Raw genomic sequence first — 20,109 nt, forward strand, 5'->3', positions numbered from 1 at the left:
ACATCTTGACTTCAGACATCTTGCCTCCAGAACTGAGACAATAAATCTGTTGTTTTAAATCACCCAGTTTGTCGTATTTTGTTACCAAGGCCCTAGAAAACTAATACAATGACCAAGAATGCAAATAACTATGCCAAGCTGTATTTAATTTCAAGTTCTGCCTATTATCCAACATCTACCCATTTAAATGTGCTTTACTATACAGGTTTCCCATTCCAGAATCTCCCTAGTGTTGCCTCTCGTTGCCCCCAACATGCCCCTTGAGTGTGCAAGGCAGCACATACTACAGGTGCTTATTTAGACTTTCCTTTCAGTTTCACCCACCTTCTTATGTGCTTCCCTAGATCACAAACACCAGTTTCTTTATATATATATTTTTTTCTTTCCAAGGTACACTTCCTATTCTCACACATTACAGATGTTGGCATATATTTTCCCCTTGGACATTTGAATTAGCTGCAAAATAATTTAAGTACACATTGGAGTTCCTCTCTAACCAGATTTCAAGATAAAAGGCTAATTTCTCATTTTATGAACAAGTCTCCTTCCCAACTCCACCCCCTTTCTTCTTTTAAAAGAATGACTTAATCCCACTGAATCTGGAGTAAAAAGATTTTTGTCATACCTTTCTTTCAGCCTTGCTATAGTTTGTACATCAGCCTCTTTAATCAAATCTTAAGAAATCTTCTAAAAGAAAAGATGGTTGTATTGGGAAGCTTAAACTTTTAAGCCTATCTGAATTTAATTTCAGCATCAAGCTTTCCATTTTCTACTTAAGGTTTATTTATAGCTGCACTGTCATAAAAATTCCAATCAATAATTTTACCACACAAAGACTCTACTTTAAATTACCATGGCTTATAAAGTTAAACTGCATAATGCAATTTTAATTTTAGCACAAATCAATATACAAATAGTAGCATATGCCTAGTGACATACTTTTTCATATTTCTATTAGGTAAACACGAATTCATTATATGTACCCTGAAATAAATTTGTGATACGATTTTAATAACTGAATATTGAATTTACTCAATGTAGTCTAGTCTTAAAAAGAGTAATTATGAAAAACTTTAAATAGGAAACACAAAATATTTCTAAAATGCTTAATCCTAAGTAGGAAGATACAAAAAAATACAAATTCCAGGCAAATTTAAGAGAGGCATTTAATGGTTCTCCACTAATACTGAAAAATTATTCTCTTTATGAAGAATTTTAAATGAGTCATACTTTCCTGACTAAATCATTGCTTTACTCAACATTAGGTGAAGAGTTAACTGTTTGCTAACTTGAAACCTTATATTCACTTAAACTGTACATCTACATATAAAGGCTGGTAGAAAGCATAGTTTACTATATACAATACTTAAAACATACAGTATCATGTGCATCAAGCTCATCTGACATTTACCTAAGAGGGTGAAAAGCTGTCATCTAAATACCTTCTAAAAACTCAGATTCCCACTTCCCAAACTCACACCACAATCAAGCAACTTGAAATTATGCACACTTTTTCCTGGCAAAGCTATGTTCTATGCCCAACTTTTAGTAAGTTAACATATTTCTGTCCCTTACACACTGGCCTAATTATTCACTGATTCATTATGATTCTAAATTTATAACTTTTAAATTCATAATGAAATCAATCCATGGTTAGCACAATAGTTTTCTATCTTAAAAAGCGTGAAACGGAAATCGAGTAATATGTACAATGGATATAGAGAACTAGGTTAGAAATCTTGAGAATTTTTCTAGAATGTGTGGGTTTTGTGTTGCTGATATTGTTGTTTGCTTTAAATGCGGGGCGGTGGGGGTGGGGAGACGGTAAGGGCTAGGAAAGAATAAATCCACAGCGCTAAATTATGGTCATGTTTTAAGAGTGTACAACTTACCCAAATTCAAAGCAATATGGACAACTTGTCAACACCTACTAATCCCATCACAATTTGCTGGGGGAAAATGGGGTGGAGATGAAAAAAAAAAAATTCTTTTTAATGCCTTTCTTCCTCCCCCACGCAGCGAATGCCCCAACACACACGTATCTGGTTCACTCTGCGGCACGGAAACTTAAAGAAATAAATCAGCCACAGACAAACCTGATGATCCAAGCTAGCCCCAAGCAAGCTCCAGGCACTTCTGGAAGGAGCCTGCTCGCTGGGCGCTCAGGCGGCGCGGCAGCTGAGTAGCTCTCGGCGAAGGTGCCCCACACCTGGGCGCCGAGTCCGGCGGGACCCCCAGGTCAGCGGCGGGGCGGGGAGGGCGCGGGAGGAGGGACCGGGAGGGCCCGGCGGGGCAGGACCGCTAAGTGGTCCGGCCCGGGCGCACTCTGCACCCTGCGGCGCCGCCAGGCAGCGCGCCGGCAGAAGAGGGGCGCGAGCGGGCACAACGGAAGGACCCACGACGAAGAGGAGGCTACAAGTCCACAAAACTGCGGCCGGGTACGCACCCGGACGCTGTGGCAGATCGCTAAGACTCCGGGAGCAGGAAGTCCTCGCGCCTTCCTCAGGAGCCCGGACGACCCCAGCCCGGCTCTGACCCCGAGACACCTGTTCCGCCGCGCCCGGGGTTTAGGTCTATCCTCCACGCTTCCCTACCAACCCGGAGAAGGGGGAGGGCGGGGAGAGGGCGAGGGGAGCCGAGACCTTGGACCCGCAGCCTGAGGGCGCCTCCGCCGGCCGTACCTGACATCAGCTGCTGCTCCCTCTCGCCCCTCCTGGGGGGCGGAGAGGGGGACGACTTCGGACCGGCGACCTTTGCTTCTCTGGGCAGCCGCAGAAGTGGCTCGTGGCCGCTAGCCGAGGCCGCCCGCTGCCGCCCAGATTATTCCCCGGCAGCGGCGGCAGCAGCAGCAGCGGCGGCCAAGGCGGGCCCTACGCGCGCTCCCGCCCGCTCGCTCCGCCCCTCCCCGCAGCGCGTCCAAGCCGTGGCCCGCCTACGGCGCAGCCGCCACCCGGAGTCTCCTGGCGCTGACGTCTCCGCCGCCGCACCAGCCCCAGGGAAGGGCGGAGCGGGAGGGGCGGTGGGCGGGGATACGGCGACGTGAGGAACCGGGGATTGGCTGCCGGGCGCACGCTCCGCCCTAATGCGAAGAGGTCTGGGAAGTCGGTCTTCCAAGAGCAACAGATTTCGTTATAGCCCCCTTGCGGCTTGTGTCTGCTACCCTCCACCTTTCTGATCCTGCTATAAGGTTATGCACTTGCTTCCGGATCTTGAGGGGGACGAAGGCAGGGCAACAACAGGGAAGGAAAAAGGGGATGACTGAGGGATCTTTGTCTGAGGTACAGGCTCTAACCCTGCAGGACTCTTGTGGCCTGTAGCCTGCTCTTAACCCGTTCATTTGTTTTTCTGTTCTTTCCTCGTACTCTCTTTACTCAGTATCTCTCTGGACTTAATGAAAGGAAGTAATAAGATGAAGTATGCATACGGGTGCTGGGTCATCATGTATGATGACCGAGATAATGATACTAGAAAGCTTTCTGTAGGCACATTTCGTCTTTGGTTCTGTCAGCACTTCGGTTCTGTGGGGCAATGGCCAGAAGAGCTTCTTCGGGGCTTAACAAAACCTATTTCCCCTTTCACTGGGCTCTGAATAAGGAAGTTGTCTTTGGAATAGGGGGAGGAGACTGCCACCTGTTGAGGCAACCCCATAATAGTCATGAGGTGAGGGTAAGGTATCAGCTTTACTGGCATTAACCATTATCTACAAGACCAAGTTCCAGAATAGGAAAGCTATCCTGCTTCCTTTAAATGCCCTATCCAAGCGGTTCTTTAGTACTCTACAGCATGGTTGTTAGAGTATGGGCTCTAAAATCAGACTGCCTGGGCTGGCATCTTGGTCCCTCTACCTATTGGCAAGTTACTTAGAATGCCTGAGACAAGTAATAAACAATATACATTATTGTTGTTATTTTTTCTTTAATTTGCTTAGGTTCAGCTGTAGTGTAGTTTCTCAGGACATAGCATCAATATATCCAAAAGAATTGTGAAACATAAAGCACATGTAGTGATTCTAATACAGATGTCTTATTTTTCAGATGAGAAAACTAAGGCCAGAAAGATAAACTGATAGGTCCATGCTAGAAGAGAAGTGCAGCTATCCTGCTGTCCAGGTTATTGCTCTTTCCCTGGCTCATGGGTCCAGACTTCTCTCCCTTACATCCTTACCTCCATCCTCTACTCCTCCCCAACTTGTATACAGTTGTTGCTCAGCCTCCTCCCCCTCCACCTTTCCACAATATCTTTCACCCATTGTAAAATATGGAAGGGAGACCCTTTCAGAGGTCAGTGTTCCAAATAGAAACCAAAACTCACAACTCCTTTTCTCATTTTAATTTTATTAAAAGTTATAATGAATAAAGAATAACACTTTTTTCCATTGAGCAAAGATTAGAACCCTTTCCTAAGATAAGGTCAGCCACAGCCTTATCCAGGAAAATTACTTGCTGGAAACAATACTGGACCAAATCAGCCCTGCTCCCACCCTGCCTTTCTTTGAAAATAGCTTTTTTTTTTTCTTTTTTTAAAGAGATATGGTCTTTCTGTGTCGCCCAGGCTGGAGTGCAGTGGCTATTCACAGATGTGATCATGCACACAACAGCCTCGAGCAACTGGGCTGAGGGCTGAAGCAATCTTCCTACATTAGCCTCCCCAGTAGTTGGGATTACAGGCATAGGCTGTGGCACCCAGCTAATAACTATTGTTTTATAAAAACACTACGTGCTTGTGCAAACAAATTGAAAAATTTTAAACAAAAATGCAAAGAAGTTAAAATCTGTCCAAATCCCATAATATAGAGATAACCATTTCTTAAATTTTGTGTTACATTCTTCTAGGCATCTCTCTAAGAATAGAAGCACATATAGACATATAAATACAATATTTCATAAATTGGATTTTATTATCTGCACAGTGAACAACAGTCATGAAAAACATTATTTTTAAAAGTTGCATAGTGTCTGTTAGATGGATATACCATCATTTATCCAACCAGTATTCTATTGATTGACATTTATGTTTCCAAGTTTTTACTATCATAAAAAAGTCTCTTATGAACATTCTTATCCACAGGCTGTTGCACAATTGTGCAATTATCTCCTTGGACACATTCCTAGAAGTAACACTAATGTCAGCCAATTCTTTAACATTTTCAATTAGAGAATAAAAGTTGTGGTTACTTTGAAAAATATACTTTATATGTGGGACTCAAAACTGACCAGATTCTCCCATTTGAAACATATTTGAAACACAGGTAAACCTGAGTATTGTTGTTTTTCTTGTGTCTAGTGTTTAATAATGCATGTTAAAGCTCCTTAGAGTAGGTCGGTAGACATTACTGGTTGTCTAAACCAATATCCTTTCTTCTTTACTAGTAGAACTCTGATTTCTTCAGGGTGACAGCATGTCCAGTTAAAAATATTCATGTTCCTAGACTTTCTTAAGTCATGGCTGGCCATGTGACTATCAATTAAATAAAAGTGAATTTCTGTAGAGGAGGCTCAATAAATATTGCTTTAGCCATTTGATCTGTACCCACCCCTTTTATTTTTTTGAACCTGAAACAGGGACATGATACTGGATGTAGAGCAGACATATTTCACCCATAATAACAAAAGCCACACTGACACTATTAATAATGTAGGACACCGGAGGTGCCTAGGTCCGTGGTTGCTTTGGAGGGCCAAACTGACCAGCTCTGGACTGTCCCACTTCTGGATTTGTTGTTAGGTGAGGAAGACTATATTCCTTCTATATAAGATTTTGTTATTGTCTGTTATAAGTATCAAATCCAATTCTTAGTTGACATAATAAGATAGGCCAAGTCATCATTTATTTAGCACTATATACAGAATTTTTTTAACAGAATGAGACGAAAATGGTGACAGAAAATGTAAACAAGCTAGCAACAACAGTGAAACATTGTCTTCTTTAATAGACTTAGTTTCCCTTTAAATACCTACATTTTACAAATATATTGACACCACTTTATAATAATTAAGTTAAATTTCATGAATTAAATTTTATTAACTCATATGGTAGTATTAAAATATGTTCACAAATTATTTGATACTTCTTCCTTCAAAGGGTCAAACTTCATTCCCCTCACCTTGAGTTTGGACTGTATCAAATGACTTGTTCTCATGAATAGAATGCAGAGGAAATGATGTAGTGTGACTTCTGAGGGGAAACTATAAAACATGCCAGCCTTTTTATTCTTTCTCCAGGATTACTTGTTGGGGCCAGGTAGCTGTCATGTCAGAGTCATAAGGTCACTCAGGTAACTTATAAAAAGGCTCACATGGTGAGTAATTAAGGCTTCCAGCTAACAATCGGTGAGGTATTGAGGCCTTCTGACAATAGCCATGTGAATGAGCTTGGAAGCAGATCCTCCAATCCCAGTCAGGCCTTCATATGATTGCATGCATCCTGGTCAACATCTTGACTGTAACCTAGAAGGAGACCTTGAGACATAATCATTCAGCTACGGTCCTGAATTCCTAAGCCACAGAAATGGTGAGATACTAAATGTTTAAATGATTTTCGTTTTAAGCCACTAAGTTTTGGGATAGTTTGTTATGCAACAATAGGTAACTCATGCAGCTGGATATAATAGAGCCTAGCACAATGCCTGGCACACATGCTGGTGTTCAATTATTTGTTGTTTGAATGAATAAATAATTGAATGAAGTATATCTTTTACACTTTAGTGGGTAGCATACAATGTTAGGTTTATCTTTGCTCCCTGACACCTGTATTATCTAAGGGTTTTTTGATCTCTCATAGAGAAATGAAGTGTGAATCTTACTGAGAGCTAAACTTCGCCAGTTGTGGAAGTAACACGGTGAACAGAATGGAATCCTTGAAACTTGAATTCTGCCCCCAGTTGTTTTTCCTCAATCAAAAATGTTTTAAAAATTAATGAGTTAACACAAAATTAAACCATGTCTCGAAACCAGACAGCCATCTTGTCTGCCATCTCCAAGCAAATTACAGATTGACTTATAATACAAATTTGCCCACAGGGCTTGCAATACTATTTCACAAGGTAGGCTGTATTATTTCTCTTCACAAATGACCAGTCTGATGCATAGCACGTTTAGCTACAGATGCCTCTGATGACTTTCCCTGCAGCATTTTCATGGCTCACCAATAGGTCTGTCTGCATTTCTCAGGTCTACCAAGGGGGCGGTTCAATCTCCTTTGATGTAATCGATCCAAAGATCAGAATCTACAGATCTAAATTCTCTCAAAGCCCTCTTTTGCAGGATTCTTGCATTCTTCCTTTTCAAACTGAATCATTTCCTGAAAAAGTCAACTGAAAATGGATGGCTCTCCTGTAAACTTTTAAACACACCTCTAGCCTTTTTGTAGCCACCACTTTGGTAAGCCCAGTCAAGGTACTTATCCTTCAGTGCCCCCAGTTTTATCACTGATTAGCTGGATGACCTGTAATAAGTCACCTACCCCTTCTGAATCTCAATTTCCCTATCCACTAACTGGGGAAAATAATACCAATGTACTCCAAAAGGCAGTCAATGAGATTATGTATAAATATGCTTTATATATACAGTATTAGCATTCTTTTAATTAAATTAGGCTGATGAGGTCTACCTTATGTTTAAGCAGTTAAGCATTAAGTATTTTACGTGAATACCATGGAGATCTTTCTTTCAGGAAGTGACAACTTATTTACTGATTTTACTGTGTACTGTATAAAATAGTAGCATCATTCATAACAAGCAGTTTGGATTTAAGAGTATGGCGGAATGGTAGCTTATATGTCAGATCTCATTTTATTAGCCTGTTGAAAATTTATTACTCTTTTAAAAGAATGCATAATTATCACTGGCTCCTTTTTCTTTTCATGAATTAATTTGTAACTGTGGCTGAGTATATCTGCTCCTCTTTATTGTAACAGAGGTACTTAAACAAACTTAATAACAAACATATATTTAACCGGTTATTTGAGTTTATGAGTTCATCCTAGAGCAAAATTGCATCCAATAGCAAGAAAATAAATGGCAGAAAACAAGTCTTTCTCTTTCAGAGGGCAGAGCTTAGGGCACACGGGGGAAGGCTTTATATACTGGAACATCAAAGGTAGAGATGAGGCAATTATAACAATGCACATTTTTGTGGCATGACTAACCTGAGAGGTAATATATGTTAGAATGAGTAAGACAGAGCCTTAGTGTGAGATTCAAGTCCTGATTATGTAGTGAATGAATGGTCCCTAGTTTAATTGTATTGTTGTTTCTTGTTTTCAGCTATTCAACTGTGAGCCCAAATCAGTTGAAACTACTGGCCTAATTAGATATCAGACTGTTTGTTGTTGTGGATGATCCCTGAGTAAGAAAAAGAAGAATTCTAGGGGTAAGAAAGGGACAGAGCTTCATGTACCTCATTTCCTATGTTAAATTAGGAAGTAAGTGAAAAATGGACACCAGGAAACAAAGATGAGGGAAATCCTTCTGGCAACATTGTGCTTTTAGACAGAGCTTCTCATCTCCTATTGAAAATACCTGACAGTGCCACCCTGTATAACCTAAGGGAAGATTTTCTAAACAGTTTTTATTCCTTGCAGCTACGTCTTCACAAAATTTACCAAGATTTTGAGACAATTGGAACGGCTGGTGGTGTTTTCTGAATTGACTGACAGAGGAATAGGGTTCAGATGGAGAATAGAGCAGAGGAAGAAATAAAGAAAAAAGTCTAGGAAGTACATTTAACCTCAAGGGAAGAGGACTCAGTGTGACTCACAGCATATTAGCTTGAAAGCAGAGACTGTCACGTGTGCACTGAGGAACTTGTGTCATCTAGAAAAATATTCTCAGCTTACGAGGCTAGAATCCCTAGGGTTACTCTCTGTTCCTCCAGTTCCCTGGAATAAGAATCAAGAGTATTCCTTAATTGTTTTCTCAATTGATGAGAAACAGAAGCAGAAACATTTGTTGTAAATGAAATAGTTGGTTTCTTTAGTTTGAAATCCCAAAGGAGTAAATTATTTATAAATGTATATGTTGCATCTGTTATTGTAAAGAACTAATTGACTTACAAATTGTGTAGCTGCATAATGTGGCATTTTTTTTTTTTTATTTCAAGTTGTATTTCTAAATCTAAAGGTGGACCTGTGGTAGATACCTTTTCTGGTTTCTATTCATCCTCCATTGAGAAGCATCTCCTTCCTCAGCCTTTTTCCATAAATTCCCATTTTGCTGAAATGGCTCACAGAACTTGGGCAAATACTTTACCTATGTTTACTCACTTATTATAAAGGATACAGATGAATAGCCAGATAGAAGAGATGTATAATGTAAGGTATGGGAGAAATGGCATGTAGCTTCCATGCTGTCTCCAGGCATACCAACCTCTAGGAACCGCTGTGTGTTTGGAAAGCCCCCCAACCCTATCCTGTTGGGGTTTATAGGTATATGGAGGTAATAAAGGTAAAATGAGGTGATAAAGGTAGGGCCCTTTATCCAGTAGACCTGGTGCCCTTCTAAGAAGAGGAAGAGCTCTCTTTCCCCATTATGTAAGGACACAGAGAGATGCCAATCATCTGTAAACCAGAAAAAAAAAAGCCCTCAGCAGAAACCAAGTCAGCCAGAATGTGGATCTTGGACTTGCTAGCCTCCAGAACTGTGAAAAATAAATTTATGTTGTTTAAGCTATTCAGTCTGTGGTATATTGTTACAGTAGCCCAAGCAGACCAATACAAGGGGCTACCTGAAGGGTTGATGCAAGATCCTGTCCTCTGTTTTGTCTAACTCAGAACTTAGGGCAGAAAAAGCTGGAAAACACGGCAAACTGAAGTAATAACTCTAGACACCTGGAGGCAGAGATTACAGTTGAAACATGCAATAGACTGCCTAAGGCAAAATCTAGAGAGAGTTTATTTGGGAAATTAAAATATTCAAAAGCAACCATGTATACATGGAAATTTAGAAAGCCATGCACATGCCCAGGGCAAAACACATGCTTAGAAAACACCTGAGAAAACCCTGAGCTTTCATTTTGGGCTGATCCCTTAGCACAGTGCAAGCCTGACTAAGAATTGAAGTAGAGCCCTGGCTTAGAGCCAATTTGCAAAGACTGTGAGAGCTCCTGGTATTCGAAGAAATCTGCCAAAACACTAGCTGAACATAGCTAAGGGACAGAGTCTTCAGTGACCATATTGACAAGGAATACAGTCTTTGAAATAATGTTTGAGACAGGCCTCAAATAAACTGACTGCTACAGCCTTCAAGAACCAGAAAACAGCAAAGCCTAGGAAAGTGAAGAAAATCTAATTCCTAGTTACCACATCGTAGGAGCCAAATGTCCACTTTTCAAGCTCACACACAAAAATTACAAAGCATTCAAAGAAACAAAGTATGGCTCATTCAAAGGAACAAAATAAATGGATAGAAACTGTCCCTGAGGAAGTCCAGACATTGGAATTACTAAACAAAGACTTTAAAACAATTGTCTTAAATATGCTCAAAATGCTAAACATGGAAATGAAAACATTGACAATGAACTAAAGGAAGCCAGGAAAATGATGTATGAACAAGATGAGAGTGTCGACAAGGAGATAGTAATTATAAAAAGGAACCAAACAGAAATTCTGAAGCTGAAAAATAAAAATAAAACAATCTAGGTGGCTTCAGCAACAGAACTGAGCAAGCAGAAGAGTCAGTGAACTTGAAGATAAGGCCATTGAAATTATTGAGCCTAAGGAGCAGAAAGGAAAAAGAATGAAGAAAATTTCATTTGTTGGAATGCCAATTGTATAGCCACTTTTTTTTTCTTTTTATGTTGCCCAGGCTGGTCTTGAATTCCTGAGCTTGTGATCCTCCCACCTCAGCTTCCCAAGGTGTGCTAGGATTACAGGCATGGGTTCAGTATAGCCATGTTGAAAGACAGTTTGGCAGTTTTCTTACAAAACTGAATATACTTTTACTATACAATCCAGCAATTGGGCTCTTTGTTATTTACCCAAATCAGGTGAAACTTATGTCCACACAAAAACCTGCATTTGAATGTTTACAGCAGCTTTATTAATAATTGCCAGAACTTGAAAGTAACCAAGAGGCCCTTTTATGTACCCTTCAGAATTCCTGTGCTGAAGTCCTAACCCCTAGTGTGGCTGTATTTGGAGATGGGGTCTCTAAGGAAGTAGTGCAGGTTAAGGGTGGAGCCCTGATCTGGTAAGAGTAGTGTTCTCAAGAAGAGATACCAGAGCACTCTCTCTTCCCCTCTCTATGCATACACGAGGAAAGGCCGTGTGGGGACATAAAAAAAAAAAAAAAAACGGAAAAAATGACGGCCACCTATAAAGCCAGGAAAAGAGCCCTCACCAGAAAGTGAATTTGCCAGCAGTGTTGTCACGGATTTCAAGCCTCAGAACTGTGAGAAAGTAAATTTCTGTTGTTTAAGACACCCCATCTATATTTTTTTTTCCTATTTTAAAAAAATTTGAGACAGAGTCTTGCTCTGGTACCCAGGCTGGAGTGCAGTGGCATGATCTCGGCTCACTGCAACCTCCACCTCCCAGGCTTAAGTGATCCTCCTGTCGCAGCCTCCCGAGTAACAGGGACCAGAGGCATGCACCACCATGCCCAGCTAATTTTTTGTATTCTTTGTAGAAATAGGGTTTCACCATGTTGCCCAGACTGGTCTTCAACTCCTGAGCTTAAGCAATCTGCTGCCTCGGCCTCCCAAAGTGCTGGGATTACAGGCATGAGCCATTGTGCCCAGTCCAGTCTGTACTATTTTGTTATAGCAGCCCAAACAGACTAATACAAGGTAAATGGATAAATAAACTGTGGTACACACAGACAATGGAATACTATTCAATGCTAAAAAGACATAAGCTATCAAGCCAAAAAAACACATGGTTGAACCTTGTGTTAATCCATTCTTGCATTGCTACGGAGAAATACCCAAGACTGGGTAATTTATAAAGAAAAAAGTTTAACTGGCTCATGGTTCTGCAGTCTTTGTAGGAAGCATGATGCTGGCTTCTGCTTGGCTTCCAGGGAATCCTCAGGAAGGTTGCAATCATGGCAGAAGGTGAAGGGAGAGCAAGCACATCATATGGCCAGAGCAGGAACAAGAGAGAGAGAGAGGTGGAGGGGTGATGCCACACACTTTTAAATGACCAGATCTCATGTGAACCAAAGCAAGAACTCACTTATTACCAAGGGGATGGCCATTCATGAAGGATCTGCTTCCATGGTCCAAACAGCTCCCACTAGGCCCCACCTCCAACACTGGAGATTACATTTCAACATGAGATTCAGGCAGAGAGAAATATCCAAACTATATCAAACTTTAAGTGCATATTGCTAAGTGAAAGAAGCTAATCTGAAAAGGTTACAGACTGCGTGATTCCAGTCAGATGAGGGGAAGGAATGATGAATAGGTGGAGCACAGGAGATTTTTATGGCAGGGAAACTATTCTTTATGACACTATAATGGTAGATACATTTCATTATACATTGGTCAAAACTTATAGAATGTATAACACCATGAGTGAACTCCAATGTAAATTATGGACTTTGCTTGATAATGATGTGTCACTGTTGGTTCATTGATAGTAACAAATGTACCACTCTGGTGTGAGATGTTGATAGTTGGGGAGGCTGTATATGTGTGAGGGTAAGGAATATATGGGAATTCTCTGTAACTCCACTGCATTTCACTGTAAACCTAAAATGGCATTAAAAATAAGGTCTGTTAATTTTTTTTTTCAGAGTTTACAGAGACGAAAGGGCCTGTGCGTCATCATCAAGAGGACCAACATATGTGTTATGGGAATTTTAGATGACAAAGAGAGGGGCAGAACTAATATTTGAAAAATTATAGCCAGAAACTTCCAAAATTTTATTAAATATACTAACCTACAAATCCAAGAAACTGAATGAACTCCAAGTTGGATAAACTCAAAAAGACCCACACTAAGACATTCTAACCAACCCATCAAAAGCCAAAGGTAGAGAATCTTGAAAGCAGCAAACAAGAAAGAAGTAACTCATCACGTACAAGGAATCCTCATTAAAATTAAAGGCCAGTTTCTTATCAGAAAACGTGGAAGCCAGAAGACAGTGGAGTGACATATTTAAGTGGGTGGAAGAAAATGAAACCTATTAACTGAAATTTTATATCTAGCAAAACTGTCCTTCAAAATGATGGAAAAGTTAGGATATATTCTGATAAACAAAAGCTGAGTCCAACAAGAAATGCAAAGGAAGTCTTTCAAGTTGAAATGAAAAGACACTAGCCAGTAATTCAAAGCCATGTGAGGAAAATAATGGCCTACAGTAAAAGTAGGGGAAATATAAAAACAAGTGCTATTTAATTTTTGTCTGTAACTCTACCATTTATTTTTAATACGATTTAACATACACATATGTAAAAATAATAAATCTCCTGTTGGGGACACAATGTTAAAGATGTAAAAAGACATTAACAACATAAAGGGGGAAGATAAAGATGTGCAGTAGTATAGTTTTTAAATGTTTTTGAAGTTAAGTTGGTATCAATTCAAAATATATTACCTTAAATTTAGGGCATTAAATGTAATTGCTATGGTAACCACAAAGAAAATATCTAAAAGATCTATAGGAAATGAGATATATAGGAAAAGATAGAAAAGGAAATAAGAAAAGAATCAAAATGGTTCACTACAAAAAAATCAACTAAACATAAAAGAAGGCAATAATGGAGAAAATGAGAGAGGAAAAAAGTATAAGACATACAGAAAACAAGTATCAAAATGGCAGAAGTACTTCATTAGGAGTACTATTTTAAATATAAATGGATTAAACTATTCACTCAGAGGCAGAGATTGGCAGAATGGATAAATGCTCTCTGTAAGAGAGTCACTTTAGATTTAAAGACACAAATAAGTAGAAAGTGAAAGAATAGAAAAGATATTATATCCAAATAGAACCAAAAGAGAGCTGAGGAGGCTATACTAATATTAGGTAAAAAAAACTTCAAGTCAAAACCTGTTATAATGACAAAGAAGGACATTATATATTGATATATAGATAAATATGTATATCATCAAAAAGTTATAATCATAAACATATATGCACCAAACAACAGAGACCCAAAATATTTCAAGCAAATATTGACAGAATTAAAGGGAAACAAATAGTTGTACAATAATAGTTGGAGACTCCAATATCTTACTTTCAAAAATGAATAGAATATCTAGACAGAAGATAAGTCACAAAATAAAAGACTTGAATAAGCCAACTAGACCAAACATGAGTATATAGAACATTTTACCCAATAACAGCAGAATACATATTTTTCTCAAGGGCACATGGAAGATGCTTTAGGATAGATTACATGTTAAGCCACAAAACAAGTGAATAAATTTTAAAAAGTTGAAGTCATATACAGTATCTTTTCTGACCAAGGAGAATGAAGCTACAAATCAAAATCAAAGGAAAACTGCAAAATCCACAAATATATGGAAATGAAACTACACACTACCAAACACTCATTGGTCAAAAAGAAACTACAAGAAAAATTAGAAAATAATGAAAATGAAAACAAACATATTAAAACATAAGATTTGTTTGTTTATTTTGAGATGGACTCCTGCTCTGTCACCCAGGCTGGCGTGCAGTGACACGATCTCGGCTCATTGCAACCTCCGCCTCCTGGGTTCCAGTGATTCTCCTTCCTCAGCCTCCTGAGTAGCTGGAAACACAGATGCCCACCACCATGCCCGGCTAATTTTCATATTTTTAGTAGAGACGGGGTTTCACCCTGTTGGCCAGGCTGGTCTCAAACTCCTGACCTTAGGTGATCTGCCCGCTTCGGCCTCCCAAAGTGCTGGGATTACAGGCATGAGCCGCTATGCCCAGCCTAACATAAGATGTTTAATAATGAAAACTAAAACACGTATATTAAAGCGTAAGATGCAGCAAAAACAGTGCTCAAAGGAAAACTTATAACTGTAAATTCCTACATTAGAAAAAAACAAAAGATAATCAATGGCCTAACTTTATCCCTTGAGAAACTAGAAAAGGAAGAGTAAACCAAACCCAAAACTAGCCAATGGAAGGAAATAAAGATTAGAGCAGAGATCAATAAAACAGAATAAACAATAGAAAGAATCAGTAAAACCAAAATTTGGCTCTGTAAAAAAAGTAATCAAATTGACAAACCTTTAGCTAAACCGACAAAGGAAAAAAGAAAGACACAAATGATAAATGATTAAAATTTAAAATGAGAATAGGGACATTACTGCCAGCTTTGGATAATCTGGATGAACTGGATAAACACACAAATTAACCAAACTTACTCAAGATGAAATAGAAAATTTCACTAGACGTATAACAAGTCGAGAGATTGAATCAGTGATCAAAACCTCCCAACAAAGAAAAGTCCAGGACCAGATAGCTTCACTGGTGAACTTTACCAAATATTTCAAGAAGAGTTAACACCAATTCTTCTCAAACTCTTTCTGTGAGGTCAGCATTAACCTGATACCAAAGTCAGATAAAGACATCACAAAAAAGTGCACACCAATATCCCTTCTGAATATTGAAGCAAAAATCTTCAACAAAGCACTAGCAAACTGAATCCAAAAGGATCCTTAAAAGATAAACAACATGATTTAAAAATGGACAAAAGACTTGAATAGACACTTCTCAAAAAAATGTACAAATGGCTGATAAACACATGAAAAGAGTTCAACATCTTTAGTTATTAGGGTAATGCAAATCAAAACAACAATGAGGAACCATTTCACACTTACTAGGATAGCTGTAAGATTAAGAAAAAACAAAACAAACTACCCAAACAGAAAATAACAAGTGTGGACAAGGATGTGGAGAAATTGGAACATTTGCACATTACTGGTGGGAATGTAAAATGGAGCAACCACTGTGGAAACCCGCATGGCAGTTTTTCAATAGGCTAACCATAGAATTACCATACAACTCAGCAATTCAGCTCTGAGATATACACCCCAAATAATTGAAAACAGAGACTCAAGAGATATTTGTACATGAACGTTTATTGTGACCTTATTCATAATAGCCAAAAGGTGGAAACAACCCGAGTGTTCATCAACCAAGAAATGGATAAACAAAATATCTTATACACATACAGTGGGATACTGTTCAGCCATGAAAAAAATCAAGTTTTGATGCATGCTACTACATGGATGAGCCTTGAAAACATGATACTAAATGAAATAAGCCAGACAAATGACAAAGTATTGTATAATTCCACTTATATGAAATATCTGAAATAGGCAAATTTATAGAGACAGAAAATAGGTTAAAGGTGGAGGGGATAAAGGGGAGTTACTGCTTAATGGTTATTGAATTTGTTTTGGGTGATGGAAAAGCTTTGTTAAAAGATAGTGGTGGTGTTTGCACAATAGCATGTATGCAATTAATGCCACTGAATTGTACCCTTAAAATGGTTAAAATGTCATAGTTTGTGTTATGTATATGTTACCATAATAAAAAAATAAATGATTCTGTATATATTTTTAAATTACAGTGTTTTGCTGAAGAAAGGAATAATGCTGGCAGAAAAGACAAATGTATTGTTTTGCTTCCTTTTTTAGGGACTTTAATTATTTGTAGGTAGACAATATTCTTACAGGTAATTAAAGTATGCTTAGTTGTCTTTTTAAAAATACCACATTTTAATTCATTTGAAAAGGAATTGAGTAATCTTGATAGATTATCATACATCTACTTGATGAAATATTTTGTAACCATGAAAATTGTAACTCTTAAGAGTTATCCCATTAACAGGAAAAACAGGAGAAGATTGTTGGAAGAAATCTCTCTACTATGCCTATTAGGTTTGTTGTCTCAGCTGGGGTCTAAAGGCTTTCCTTTTACTTTTCCAATTCTCTTTCCCATTTCCCATGAAAGTTACTTGAATCAATATTCACACTCCTTTATTTGCTTTCACTTTTATTCTCACCAGGTGGTATTTTTTATGATGATATGACTCATCTCCTTCTCTTCTACCTGCAAACTTCCCTCAATAGCAACTTCTGAAGTGTTGTCTCCTCCTGCTCTAGGCTGGCCTTCCAGCCCTACTCTGCTTTGGAGATCAGCCCCTCCCTCCTCTTCAGCACTTGCCTCAGCGACTAACCTGCATCTTTTCTAAATTCCCAATTTCTGTCACTCCTCTGACTTCTATATCCCATTACCTTACCACCTTCTACAACTGTTGCACACTTCTTTCCTTTGCATTATCACTAGATTTTTTGAAACAGCAGCCTGCATTCACCATCTCTACTTACCTATTCATGAATTTATTCATTCCCTTGTGAAACGTGGAGAACATATTTCTTTATAGATGGCATCAGAATTTCTCTAAGAGAGAAAAGTGCCTTTCTTTGAAAGAAAATTTAAAACCTTGAAAAAAAATGGAGTCGAAGGTAAGGTTCTTAGGATGCCATATGGCTGATGCTAACCAAGGCTTCAGAGACAAGAACTAAGCTGCTCAGTCTGGGTCTAGGAGAATGTTTTTGCTGCTTCATAGGAGTAGGCAGAGGGAAGGTGAGAAAAGAGGAGAAAGAACGGTCTCAGAAGAATAAGGGTCTGGGCACTGTGAGAAGAGGCCTGGGGGTAGTAGGCCAAGGAAAGAGCTATAGTATCAGGGGGTCCAAATTTTGGCAAATTAGAATGTCCAAGGACAATCTTATAAGATGTCAGCATACCACAAATTCTGCTTGTTTTGACCCTCTCAATGATTATCACTTGGAGAAAAAACAAATCAACAACAACAACAAAAAACATAATTCTATGAAATGGCCTCTTGATTGGACATATTAAAGATGTATTACTCTTAACAGTACTCTTTAGGAAATAAACATGGGAGCTTTATCATTGTTTATATATTTTATAAATTTACATATAGTTTAAGATTAAATGTGTGATGTGTAATATGCAGTATAACATTTTTAATGCATGATGTAAACATGCTTAATACACTATTTTATCCAGGAAAGCAAATGTTTCCTAAAGAGTAGGTCAGTTAATCTCAATGAATGCTATTCTCCCAATATTACATCTAGTTTGGACTGCTATTCAGGGCAAACTCCTGAGAAACAGGACCTGTTGCACTCAATTTATCTTTACACTGCATAAGCAGTTTCATTGCTGTTTAGCCAGTAGGGATCTGATAAAAGGAGCAGAGATAGAATCTGAAGGAGTATAGGTAAAGAATATGCAGCGGAACTACTGGTCTTCCTCCCTGGCCCAGAGTGACTTTTCTAGACCCTGGGATAAGACAGAGGAGCATTTATGTGGAATACTCTGAGCCTGGTGTCTGATCATGGGATGCCCTCCTCAACTCAAATCATAAAATTTGTTATGGCTTAGCATAGTTTAGTGGAAAGATCTTGGTCTTTGGAGTAAGACTGATGTGTTTGAATTCCAGCTGTAAATAAAAAGGACTAACATGATTAATTAAAGTGGAGAAAGCTCTAAGAAGGAAGAACTCAGTCTAGGACTCTTTATATAACTACTGCTGCATGCTTACTATTGTATTACGCAGCGTGCTAAGTACGTGCCTTACTGATTTAATCTTTACACCAACCCTCCGTAGTAGGCATTAGCAACTCCATTTAACTGATTTTTAAAAAATGTAGTCTCAGAGATTAAGCATTTTGTAAGTAGTATAACAGAGATTTCAACCCAGTTGTTTTTAACTGCTTTATTGAGATATAATTGACATTCATAAGTATACATAAAGTGTATAATTTGATGTTGTGACATATGTATACACCCATGAAACTATCACCACAGTCAAGATAATGAACGTATCTATCACCTCCAAAAGTTTCTTCCTGCCACTTCCCAACTTGCCCCCTCTCTAAGCAAACACTGATCTACTTTCTGTCAATAGAGATTAGTTTGCATTTTCTAGAGTTATAAAAATGAAATCATACATTATGTGGTTTTTCATACCTGGTTTTATTCACTGGCATTGTTACTTTGAAATTAAACCATATTGTTACATTTATCAGTAGTTTATTAGTTTTTATTGTTCAGTAGTATTCGATTATAAGAACATACCACAATTTTTGTATTCAAATACTGAAGGACATTTAATCCAATTGTTTCTCACCCTAAACCTGTGCTACACTCTCTTCCCAGTTCCATCACTTATTGTGTGGGCTTAGGAAACCTAATTATTCTCTCTGAGTCTTACTTTTTCTCATAATAAAATGGCAGTAATATATTTTTTTCACATGGTTGTTATCAGTAAATGAGATAACATGTGAAAACACCTAGTACAGGTGTCCCTTATCTCAAGTGCCTGGGACCAGAAGTATTGTGGATTTCAGATGTTTTTGAACTTTTGGAATATTTGCATATACATAATGAAATATCTCTGGGATGGGACCCAAGTCTAAACATGAAATGTATGTTTCATATACACCTTATACACATAACCTAAGGGTAATTTTATACAATATTTTCAATAATTTTGTGCATGAAATGAAGTTTTTCTATTTTGACTGTGAGTCATCAGATAACGTTAGGTGTGGAATTTTCCACTTGTAGCATCATGTTGATGCTCAAAAAGCTTTGGATTTTAGAGCATTTTGGATTTTGGGTTTTTGGATTACAGATGCTCAACTGGTACCATGTGAGCATAAATTGGCGCTTATAACTATTCATTTTTTTCTCCTGAAAGGGAATATATCGGAGAAGGAAATGAGAAAAGATATAGCAGTACATGCCTTTCTGGACTCTTTCTTCCTGTCTTGAAAGCTGAATTATTGCATCTAGAGCTTCCTACACTGAAATGTCCTTCTTAATCTTTCTCACTTTGATTTCTCCTACACCTGTCTCAACTGCACCCCATGGATGTGATGCTTGTTTTTTCTCTCTAATCCAAATATGGACACAAATTTTTTTTCTTATTCCCTTAGCATAACTGAAATAGAGTGATACATTCACAAAAATTAAAGGATAAATTAAATGGGTATAATTATGTAAAATGAAGCAATGGAAAAATAGTCAAGGCACCTAGATGCATGCTTCTATTCCACATAATCCCACCACAATGAGTAAAGAGGCTTTATTTAGTTCCATATCTGCTTGCACAAGGATCACCATCCTC

The 20,109-nt window shown here is 38.4% G+C and overlaps 1 protein-coding gene and 1 long non-coding RNA gene across 9 annotated transcripts in view; one reads left to right on the forward strand and one right to left on the reverse strand.

Moving 5' to 3' along the window:
• The window catches only part of C1GALT1 (core 1 synthase, glycoprotein-N-acetylgalactosamine 3-beta-galactosyltransferase 1), an 84,468-nt gene extending 81,569 nt beyond the window's left edge, over nucleotides 1-2,899 (reverse strand). For 5 of the 8 annotated variants that reach the window (XM_015134034.3, XM_001088179.5, XM_015134031.3 and 2 more), the window contains exon 1: nucleotides 2,682-2,899. In XM_015134034.3, coding sequence (XP_014989520.1) covers nucleotides 2,682-2,688 — 7 coding nt within the window. In that variant the 5' untranslated portion in view covers nucleotides 2,689-2,899. Of the gene's footprint in view, nucleotides 1-2,096 lie in introns of all 8 variants that reach the window. The other 3 variants (XM_028846039.2, XM_015134033.3, XM_077997024.1) reach the window with 3 other exon arrangements.
• LOC114676982 (uncharacterized) lies at nucleotides 2,103-14,428 on the forward strand. Its single transcript, XR_013415450.1, has 2 exons — nucleotides 2,103-2,238; nucleotides 12,735-14,428. It is a non-coding gene; the product is annotated as an uncharacterized LOC114676982 (long non-coding RNA).
• Nucleotides 14,429-20,109: the final 5,681 nt, after the last annotated feature.

The sequence above is a fragment of the Macaca mulatta genome, chromosome 3 (genome assembly GCF_049350105.2).
Source record: "Macaca mulatta isolate MMU2019108-1 chromosome 3, T2T-MMU8v2.0, whole genome shotgun sequence".
NCBI classification, from domain to species: Eukaryota; Metazoa; Chordata; class Mammalia; order Primates; family Cercopithecidae; genus Macaca; species Macaca mulatta.